Below are 12,892 nucleotides of genomic sequence, written 5' to 3' on the forward strand. Positions count from 1 at the left end.
TACACAGGGGATACAGAGACCACAGGGGATACAGAGACCACGGGGGATACAGAGACCACAGGGGTTTAGACTGATCTACTGGGTATACTATATACACAGGGGATACAGAGACCACAGGGGTTTAGACTCATCTACTGGGTATACTATATACACAGGGGATACAGAGACCACAGGGGTTTAGACTGATCTACTGGGTATACTATATACACAGGGGATACAGAGACCACAGGGGATACAGAGACCACAGGGGTTTAGACTCATCTACTGGGTATACTATATACACAGGGGATACAGAGACCACAGGGGATTCAGAGACCACAGGGGTTTAGACTGATCTACTGGGTATACTATATACACAGGGGATACAGAGACCACAGGGGATACAGAGACCACGGGGGATACAGAGACCACAGGGGTTTAGACTGATCTACTGGGTATACTATATACACAGGGGATACAGAGACCACAGGGGTTTAGACTGATCTACTGGGTATACTATATACACAGGGGATACAGAGACCACAGGGGTTTAGACTGATCTACTGGGTATACTATATACACAGGGGATACAGAGACCACAGGGGTTTAGACTGATCTACTGGGTATACTATATACACAGGGGATACAGAGACCACAGGGGTGTAGACTGATCTCCTGGGTATACTATATACACAGGGGATACAGAGGCCACAGGGGTTTAGACTGATCTACTGGGTATACTATATACACAGGGGATACAGAGACCACAGGGGTTTAGACTGATCTACTGGGTATACTATATACACAGGGGATACAGAGACCACAGGGGTTTAGACTGATCTACTGGGTATACTATATACACAGGGGATTCAGAGACCACAGGGGATACAGAGACCACGGGGTTTAGACTGATCTCCTGGGTATACTATATACACAGGGGATACAGAGACCACAGGGGTTTAGACTGATCTCCTGGGTATACTATATACACAGGGGATACAGAGACCACAGGGGTTTAGACTGATCTCCTGGGTATACTATATACACAGGGGATACAGAGACCACAGGGGATACAGAGACCACAGGGGTTTAGACTGATCTACTGGGTATACTATATACACAGGGGATACAGAGACCACAGGGGATACAGAGACCACAGGGGTTTAGACTGATCTACTGGGTATACTATATACACAGGGGATACAGAGACCACAGGGGATACAGAGACCACAGGGGTTTAGACTGATCTACTGGGTATACTATATACACAGGGGATACAGAGACCACAGGGGATACAAAGACCACAGGGGATACAGAGACCACAGGGGATACAGAGACCACGGGGGATACAGAGACCACAGGGGATACAGAGACCACAGGGGATACAGAGACCACAAGGGATACAGAGACCACAGGGGATACAGAGACCACAGGGGTTTAGACTGATCTACTGGGTATACTATATACACAGGGGATACAGAGACCACAGGGGATACAGAGACCACAGGGGATACAGAGACCACAGGGGATACAGAGACCACAGGGGATACAGAGACCACGGGGGTTTAGACTGATCTACTGGGTATACTATATACACAGGGGATACAGAGACCACAGGGGATACAGAGACCACAGGGGATACAGAGACCACAGGGGTTTAGACTCATCTACTGGGTATACTATATACACAGGGGATACAGAGACCACAGGGGATACAGAGACCACAGGGGATACAGAGACCACAGGGGATACAGAGACCACGGGGGATACAGAGACCACAGGGGTTTAGACTGATCTACTGGGTATACTATATACACAGGGGATACAGAGACCACAGGGGATACAGAGACCACAGGGGATACAGAGACCACAGGGGATACAGAGACCACGGGGGATACAGAGACCACAGGGGTTTAGACTGATCTACTGGGTATACTATATACACAGGGGATACAGAGACCACAGGGGATACAGAGACCACAGGGGATACAGAGCCCACAGGGGATACAGAGACCACAGGGGATACAGAGACCACAGGGGATACAGAGACCACAGGGGATACAGAGACCACAGGGGATACAGAGACCACGGGGGATACAGAGACCACGGGGGATACAGAGACCACGGGGGATACAGAGACCACGGGGGATACAGAGACCACAGGGGATACAGAGACCACAGGGGATACAGAGGCCACAGGGGATACAGAGACCACAGGGGATACAGAGACCACAGGGGATACAGAGACCACGGGGGATACAGAGACCACGGGGGATACAGAGACCACGGGGGATACAGAGACCACGGGGGATAAAGAGACCACAGGGGATACAGAGACCACAGGGGATACAGAGACCACAGGGGATACAGAGACCACAGGGGATACAGAGACCACAGGGGATACAGATACCACAGGGGATACAGAGACCACAGGGGATACAGAGGCCACAGGGGATACAGAGGCCACAGGGGATACAGAGGCCACAGGGGTTTAGACTGATCTACTGGGTATACTATATACACAGGGGATACAGAGACCACAGGGGGTTTAGACTGATCTACTGGGTATACTATATACACAGGGGATACAGAGACCACAGGGGATACAGAGACCACGGGGGATACAGAGACCACGGGGGATACAGAGACCACGGGGGATACAGAGACCACAGGGGATACAGAGACCACGGGGGATACAGAGACCACGGGGGATACAGAGACCACGGGGGATACAGAGACCACGGGGGATACAGAGACCACGGGGGATACAGAGACCACGGGGGATACAGAGACCACGGGGGATACAGAGACCACGGGGGATACAGAGACCACGGGGGATACAGAGACCACGGGGGATACAATGCCACGGGGGATACAATGCCACGGGGGATACAGAGATCACGGGGGATACAGAGACCACGGGGGATACAGAGACCACGGGGGATACAGAGACCACGGGGGATACAGAGACCACAGGGGATACAGAGACCACAGGGGATACAGAGACCACGGGGGATACAGAGACCACGGGGGATACAGAGACCACGGGGGATACAGAGACCACAGGGGATACAGAGACCACGGGGGATACAGAGACCACGGGGGATACAGAGACCACGGGGGATACAGATACCACAGGGGATACAGAGTCCACGGGGGATACAGAGACCACGGGGGATACAGAGACCACGGGGGATACAGAGACCACGGGGGATACAGAGACCACAGGGGATACAGAGACCACAGGGGATACAGAGACCACGGGGGATACAGAGACCACGGGGGATACAGAGACCACAGGGGATACAGAGACCACGGGGGATACAGAGACCACAGGGGATACAGAGACCACGGGGGATACAGAGACCACAGGGGATACAGAGACCACAGGGGATACAGAGACCACGGGGGATACAGAGACCACGGGGGATACAGAGACCACGGGGGATACAGAGACCACAGGGGATACAGAGACCACAGGGGATACAGAGACCACGGGGGATACAGAGACCACGGGGGATACAGAGACCACGGGGGATACAGAGACCACGGGGGATACAGAGACCACGGGGGATACAATGCCACGGGGGATACAATGCCACGGGGGATACAGAGATCACGGGGGATACAGAGATCACGGGGGATACAGAGACCACGGGGGATACAGAGACCACGGGGGATACAGAGACCACGGGGGATACAGAGACCACGGGGGATACAGAGACCACAGGGGATACAGAGACCACAGGGGATACAGAGACCACGGGGGATACAGAGACCACGGGGGATACAGAGACCACGGGGGATACAGAGACCACAGGGGATACAGAGACCACGGGGGATACAGAGACCACGGGGGATACAGATACCACAGGGGATACAGAGTCCACGGGGGATACAGAGACCACGGGGGATACAGAGACCACGGGGGATACAGAGACCACAGGGGATACAGAGACCACAGGGGATACAGAGACCACGGGGGATACAGAGACCACGGGGGATACAGAGACCACGGGGGATACAGAGACCACGGGGGATACAGAGACCACGGGGGATACAGAGACCACGGGGGATACAGAGACCACAGGGGATACAGAGACCACGGGGGATACAGAGACCACAGGGGATACAGAGACCACAGGGGATACAGAGACCACAGGGGATACAGAGACCACGGGGGATACAGAGACCACAGGGGATACAGAGACCACAGGGGATACAGAGACCACAGGGGATACAGAGACCACGGGGGATACAGAGACCACAGGGGATACAGAGACCACGGGGGATACAGAGACCACAGGGGATACAGAGACCACAGGGGATACAGAGACCACAGGGGATACAGAGACCACGGGGGATACAGAGACCACAGGGGATACAGAGACCACAGGGGATACAGAGACCACAGGGGATACAGAGACCACGGGGGATACAGAGACCACAGGGGATACAGAGACCACGGGGGATACAGAGACCACAGGGGATACAGAGACCACAGGGGATACAGAGACCACGGGGGATACAGAGACCACAGGGGATACAGAGACCACGGGGGATACAGAGACCACAGGGGATACAGAGACCACAGGGGATACAGAGACCACAGGGGATACAGAGACCACGGGGGATACAGAGACCACAGGGGATACAGAGACCACAGGGGATACAGAGACCACAGGGGATACAGAGACCACGGGGGATACAGAGACCACAGGGGATACAGAGACCACGGGGGATACAGAGACCACAGGGGATACAGAGACCACAGGGGATACAGAGACCACAGGGGATACAGAGACCACGGGGGATACAGAGACCACAGGGGATACAGAGACCACAGGGGATACAGAGACCACAGGGGATACAGAGACCACGGGGGATACAGAGACCACAGGGGATACAGAGACCACGGGGGATACAGAGACCACGGGGGATACAGAGACCACAGGGGATACAGAGACCACGGGGGATACAGAGACCACGGGGGATACAGAGACCACGGGGGATACAGAGACCACAGGGGATACAGAGACCACAGGGGTTTAGACTGATCTACTGGGTATACTATATACACAGGGGATACAGAGGCCACAGGGGTTTAGACTGATCTACTGGGTATACTATATACACAGGGGATACAGAGACCACAGGGGATACAGAGACCACAGGGGATACAGAGACCACAGGGGATACAGAGACCACAGGGGATACAGAGACCACGGGGGTTTAGACTGATCTACTGGGTATACTATATACACAGGGGATACAGAGGCCACAGGGGTTTAGACTGATCTACTGGGTATACTATATACACAGGGGATACAGAGACCACAGGGGTTTAGACTGATCTACTGGGTATACTATATACACAGGGGATACAGAGACCACAGGGGTTTAGACTCATCTACTGGGTATACTATATACACAGGGGATACAGAGACCACAGGGGATACTGAGACCACAGGGGATACTGAGACCACAGGGGATACTGAGACCACAGGGGATACAGAGACCACGGGGGATACAGAGACCACAGGGGATACAGAGACCACAGGGGATACAGAGACCACAGGGGATACAGAGACCACAGGGGATACTGAGACCACAGGGGATACTGAGACCACAGGGGATACAGAGACCACGGGGGATACAGAGACCACGGGGGATACAGAGACCACGGGGGATACAGAGACTACGGGGGATACAGAGACCACGGGGGATACAGAGACCACAGGGGATACAGAGACCACGGGGGATACAGAGACCACGGGGGATACAGAGACCACGGGGGATACAGAGACCACAGGGGATACAGAGACCACAGGGGATACAGAGACCACAGGGGATACAGAGACCACAGGGGATACAGAGACCACGGGGGATACAGAGACCACGGGGGATACAGAGACCACGGGGGATACAGAGACCACGGGGGATACAGAGACCACAGGGGATACAGAGACCACGGGGGATACAGAGACCACGGGGGTTTAGACTGATCTACTGGGTATACTATATACACAGGGGATACAGAGACCACAGGGGATACAGAGACCACAGGGGATACAGAGACCACGGGGGATACAGAGACCACGGGGGATACAGAGACCACGGGGGATACAGAGACCACGGGGGATACAGAGACCACGGGGGATACAGAGACCACGGGGGATACAGAGACCACGGGGGATACAGAGACCACGGGGGATACAGAGACCACAGGGGATACAGAGACCACGGGGGATACTGAGACCACAGGGGTTTAGACTGATCTACTGGGTATACTATATACACAGGGGATACAGAGACCACAGGGGATACAGAGACCACAGGGGATACATAGACCACGGGGGATACTGAGACCCCAGGGGTTTAGACTGATCTACTGGGTATACTATATACACAGGGGATACAGAGACCACAGGGGATACAGAGACCACGGGGGATACAGAGACCAAGGGGGATACAGAGACCACGGGGGATACAGAGACCACGGGGGATACTGAGACCACGGGGGATACAGAGACCACAGGGGATACAGAGACCACAGGGGATACAGAGACCACAGGGGATACAGAGACCACAGGGGATACAGAGACCACAGGGGATACAGAGACCACAGGGGATACAGAGACCACGGGGGATACAGAGACCACGGGGGATACAGAGACCACAGGGGATACAGAGACCACAGGGGATACAGAGGCCACGGGGGTTTAGACTGATCTACTGGGTATACTATATACACAGGGGATACAGAGGCCACAGGGGTTTAGACTGATCTACTGGGTATACTATATACACAGGGGATACAGAGACCACAGGGGATACAGAGACCACAGGGGATACAGAGACCACAGGGGATACAGAGACCACAGGGGATACAGAGACCACGGGGGTTTAGACTGATCTACTGGGTATACTATATACACAGGGGATACAGAGGCCACAGGGGTTTAGACTGATCTACTGGGTATACTATATACACAGGGGATACAGAGACCACAGGGGTTTAGACTGATCTACTGGGTATACTATATACACAGGGGATACAGAGACCACGGGGGTTTAGACTCATCTACTGGGTATACTATATACACAGGGGATACAGAGACCACAGGGGTTTAGACTGATCTACTGGGTATACTATATACACAGGGGATACAGAGACCACAGGGGATACAGAGACCACAGGGGATACAGAGACCACGGGGGATACAGACACCACGGGGGATACAGAGACCACAGGGGTTTAGACTCATCTACTGGGTATACTATATACACAGGGGATACTGAGACCACAGGGGATACAGAGACCACAGGGGATACAGAGACCACAGGGGATACAGAGACCACAGGGGATACAGAGACCACGGGGGATACAGAGACCACGGGGGTTTAGACTCATCTACTGGGTATACTATATCCACAGGGGATACAGAGACCACAGGGGATACAGAGACCACAGGGGATACAGAGACCACAGGGGATACAAAGACCACAGGGGATACAGAGACCACGGGGGTTTAGACTCATCTACTGGGTATACTATATACACAGGGGATACAGAGACCACAGGGGATACAGAGACCACAGGGGATACAGAGACCACAGGGGATACAGAGACAACAGGGGATACAGAGACCACGGGGGTTTAGACTAATCTACTGGGTATACTATATACACAGGGGATACAGAGACCACAGGGGATACAGAGACCACAGGGGATACAGAGACCACGGGGGATACAGAGACCACAGGGGATACTGAGACCACAGGGGATACAGAGACCACGGGGGATACAGAGACCACAGGGGATACAGAGACCACGGGGGTTTAGACTCATCTACTGGGTATACTATATACACAGGGGATACAGAGACCACAGGGGATACAGAGACCACAGGGGATACAGAGACCACGGGGGATACAGAGACCACAGGGGATACTGAGACCACGGGGGTTTAGACTGATCTACTGGGTATACTATATACACAGGGGATACAGAGACCACAGGGGATACTGAGACCACAGGGGATACTGAGACCACGGGGGATACAGAGACCACAGGGGATACAGAGACCACAGGGGATACAGAGACCACAGGGGATACAGAGACCACAGGGGATACAGAGACCACGGGGGATACAGAGACCACAGGGGATACAGAGACTACGGGGGATACAGAGACCACGGGGGATACAGAGACCACGGGGGATACAGAGACCACAGGGGATACAGAGACCACAGGGGATACAGAGACCACAGGGGATACAGAGACCACGGGGGTTTAGACTGATCTACTGGGTATACTATATACACAGGGGATACAGAGACCACAGGGGATACAGAGACCACAGGGGATACAGAGACCACAGGGGATACAGAGACCACGGGGGTTTAGACTGATCTACTGGGTATACTATATACACAGGGGATACAGAGACCACAGGGGATACAGAGACCACAGGGGATACAGAGACCACGGGGGATACAGAGACCACAGGGGATACAGAGACCACGGGGGATACAGAGACCACGGGGATACAGAGACCACGGGGGATACAGAGACCACAGGGGATACAGAGACCACAGGGGATACAGAGACCACGGGGGATACAGAGACCACAGGGGATACAGAGACCACGGGGGATACAGAGACCACGGGGGATACAGAGACCACGGGGGATACAGAGACCACGGGGGATACAGAGACCACGGGGGATACAGAGACCACGGGGGATACAGAGACCACAGGGGATACAGAGACCACAGGGGATACAGAGACCACAGGGGATACAGAGACCACGGGGGATACAGAGACCACAGGGGATACAGAGACCACAGGGGATACAGAGACCACAGGGGATACAGAGACCACGGGGGATACAGAGACCACAGGGGATACAGAGACCACGGGGGATACAGAGACCACAGGGGATACAGAGACCACAGGGGATACAGAGACCACAGGGGATACAGAGACCACGGGGGATACAGAGACCACGGGGGATACAGAGACCACGGGGGTTTAGACTGATCTACTGGGTATAATATATACACAGGGGATACAGAGACCACGGGGGTTTAGACTGATCTACTGGGTATAATATATACACAGGGGATACAGAGACCACGGGGGTTTAGACTGATCTACTGGGTATAATATATACACAGGGGATACAGAGACCACGGGGGTTTAGACTGATCTACTGGGTATAATATATACACAGGGGATACAGAGACCACGGGGGATACAGAGACCACAGGGGATACAGAGACCACAGGGGATACAGAGACCACGGGGGATACAGAGACCACGGGGGTTTAGACTGATCTCCTGCATGATATATTTACAAAAGAATATATGGGGGAAATGATGAAGACAATTACATTGATGGAAGCTTCAGTCTGCAATATTAAATCTGATCTAACTCCATAAAAAGAGCAGGTGTTCCTAATGTTTTGTACACTGTGGATACACACACACACACACACACACACACACACACACACACACACACACACACACACACACACACACACACACACACACACACACACACACACACACACACACACACACACACACACACACACACACACACACACACACACACACACACACACACACACACACACACACACACACACACACACACACACACACATTAAGCAGACCTACCCACAGTTGTTCTCCTACTGCCTTCATAAATACAACAGTCAGCTTCCAGACTGGTTCAGAGTTCAGAGTTCAGACAGGCACGGCATGTCTGCGGTTGATTATTCAAAGTGCAACACAGACTTCAGCTCAAATCATTCAAATTATTTAGTTGTATTGTTATATTAGATAGGCACTCGGAAGTTGAAAGAGACTCAAGTCAATCGGCCTGTTAGTGATTTTCTTAAGAAATGAAGGGAGAATGTATTTTCTACGAATTGGGAATGAAGCCCGTCATCCCTGCTGTGGCTGCATTGAACAGACCATATAGATATATATGATATAGATGATATAGATATATATGGTATAGATGATATAGATATATATGGCATCGATTATATAGATATATATGGTATAGATGATATAGATATATGGCATTGATTATGTAGATGATATAGATATATATGGCATTGATGATATAGTTGTAGATGATATAGATATATATGGCATCGATTATATAGATATAGATGATATATGGTATCGATGATATATGGTATCGATGATATAGATATAGATTATATAGATATAGATCATATAGATATATAGATATATATGGCATCGATATATAGATGATATAGATATAGATTATATATGGTATCGATGATATAGATATAGTTGATATAGATATAGATGGTATCGATGATATAGATATAGATGATATAGATATGTTATCGATGATATAGATGATATAGATATAGTCGATATAGATGTAGATGGTATCGATGATATAGATATAGATGATATAGATATAGAAAGCACTGGACTAAAGTTCACAGAGGTTGACACTCTGGAAGTGCTGACGTGGTTATCTTGAGTTCTCTCCTTTCACTTCCCTGTTCTTTCCCCTTTTATCTTCCTACAAACTGTCTTTGCTGACGTCTCACCGTGGTTCTGGATGTCTTCGACGATGCAGACCGAGTCGTTGATGGACACATCATCATCATCACTGAGAATGATAACCACGTCTTCTGGATTCATGTCTCCAAACAACCTGCAAAATATATTTATATAAACCACACACTGCACTGTATATCCTTCACTATAAACCCCACACTGCATTATATATCCTTCACTATAAACCCCACACTGCATTATATATCCTTCACTATAAACCCCACACTGCATTATATATCCTTCACTATAAACCCCACACTGCATTGTATATCCTTCACTATAAACCCCACACTGCACTGTATATCCTTCACTATAAACCCCACACTGCATTATATATCCTTCACTATAAACCCCACACTGCATTATATATCCTTCACTATAAACCCCACACTGCATTATATATCCTTCACTATAAACCCCACACTGCATTGTATATCCTTCACTATAAACCACACACACTGCATTATATATCCTTCACTATAAACCCCACACTGCATTATATATCCTTCACTATAAACCCCACACTGCATTATATATCCTTCACTATAAACCCCACACTGCATTATATATCCTTCACTATAAACCCCACACTGCATTGTATATCCTTCACTATAAACCACACACACTGCATTATATATCCTTCACTATAAACCCCACACTGCATTGTATATCCTTCACTATAAACCACACACTGCAGTGTATATCCTTCACTATAAACCCCACACTGCAGTGTATATCCTTCACTATAAACCACACACTGCATTATATATCCTTCACTATAAACCCCACACTGCATTGTATATCCTTCACTATAAACCCCACACTGCAGTATATATCCTTCACTATAAACCCCACACTGCATTGTATATCCTTCACTATAAACCCCACACTGCATTGTATATCCTTCACTATAAACCCCACACTGCAGTATATATCCTTCACTATAAACCCCACACTGCAGTATATATCCTTCACTATAAACCACACACTGCAGTATATATCCTTCACTATAAACCACACACACTGCATTGTATATCCTTCACTATAAACCCCACACTGCAGTATATATCCTTCACTATAAACCACACACACTGCATTGTATATCCTTCACTATAAACCCCACACTGCAGTATATATCCTTCACTATAAACCACACACACTGCATTGTATATCCTTCACTATAAACCCCACACTGCATTGTATATCCTTCACTATAAACCCCACACTGCAGTATATATCCTTCACTATAAACCACACACACTGCATTGTATATCCTTCACTATAAACCCCACACTGCAGTATATATCCTTCACTATAAACCCCACACTGCATTATATATCCTTCACTATAAACCACACACACTGCATTGTATATCCTTCACTATAAACCCCACACTGCATTGTATATCCTTCACTATAAACCCCACACTGCATTGTATATCCTTCACTATAAACCCCACACTGCATTGTATATCCTTCACTATAAACCCCACACTGCAGTATATATCATTCACTATAAACCACACACACTGCATTGTATATCCTTCACTATAAACCCCACACTGCATTGTATATCCTTCACTATAAACCCCACACTGCAGTATATATCATTCACTATAAACCACACACACTGCATTGTATATCCTTCACTATAAACCCCACACTGCTTCAACTTCAATGATCTGTAGACAACTAGTTTAATGTCACTAGTTAGGGGGGAAACAAACCATTACTTTCAATTCTGAATGGTGGAGATAAATAGATAATTACTGAAGGTGCACAGAGGCTAAATAATCATATTCAATATCTAACCAACTAACTCTGCCTCGACACAACCCAAAACACACAACTTTGACCAGAGAAAGCACATGTTTATTTTCATACGGTCTCTGACTGTAGTTAAAGGAGTATCAAAAGCGGATGTGACTAGTTAGTTAAAGTTACCTTTGCTTGAAAAATGGATCACTTCTTAGTTGACAATACGGGTTATAAAGAGTGAGAAACCGACACCGTTAGATGTAATATATATAAGGAGTAAATTAATTAAAAGTAGTTTATCCGAAAAAAAAAAGAAAGGGGGACGGTTCCTTCTCACGACTTCTGTTTTCCTGTTGAATTTATTTTTTCGCGCCGGGTTCCGGAAACCTCAGACCGGACGTGACGGAACCCGCGTCACCTTGGCGACCGGTCGAGAAGCGTTCCCTAGTTACCACGGCAACAACGTTACAAATTTGGATTTTCGTCGTAACAAAAAATGTACTCAACTTTTTTGGTCTTCATTTAAAGTTCGGTT

The 12,892-nt window shown here is 49.3% G+C and overlaps 1 protein-coding gene across 2 annotated transcripts in view; it reads right to left on the reverse strand.

Annotated features, from left to right (window-relative positions):
- LOC110517923 overlaps positions 1 to 12,757 on the reverse strand; it is a 50,907-nt gene extending 38,150 nt beyond the window's left edge. Inside the window, exons 1-2 of one of the 2 annotated variants that reach the window (XM_036972517.1) lie at positions 12,544 to 12,757; positions 10,591 to 10,697 (exon numbers count right to left, since the gene is read on the reverse strand). In XM_036972517.1, coding sequence (XP_036828412.1) covers positions 10,591 to 10,684 — 94 coding nt within the window. In that variant the 5' untranslated portion in view covers positions 10,685 to 10,697; positions 12,544 to 12,757. The remainder of the gene's footprint in view (positions 1 to 10,590; positions 10,698 to 12,543) is intronic. The other variant, XM_036972516.1, reaches the window with a different exon arrangement.
- Between the last annotated feature and the right edge of the window lie 135 nt (positions 12,758 to 12,892).

Source organism: Oncorhynchus mykiss, unplaced genomic scaffold (assembly GCF_013265735.2).
Source record: "Oncorhynchus mykiss isolate Arlee unplaced genomic scaffold, USDA_OmykA_1.1 un_scaffold_169, whole genome shotgun sequence".
Classification (NCBI taxonomy): Eukaryota; Metazoa; Chordata; class Actinopteri; order Salmoniformes; family Salmonidae; genus Oncorhynchus; species Oncorhynchus mykiss.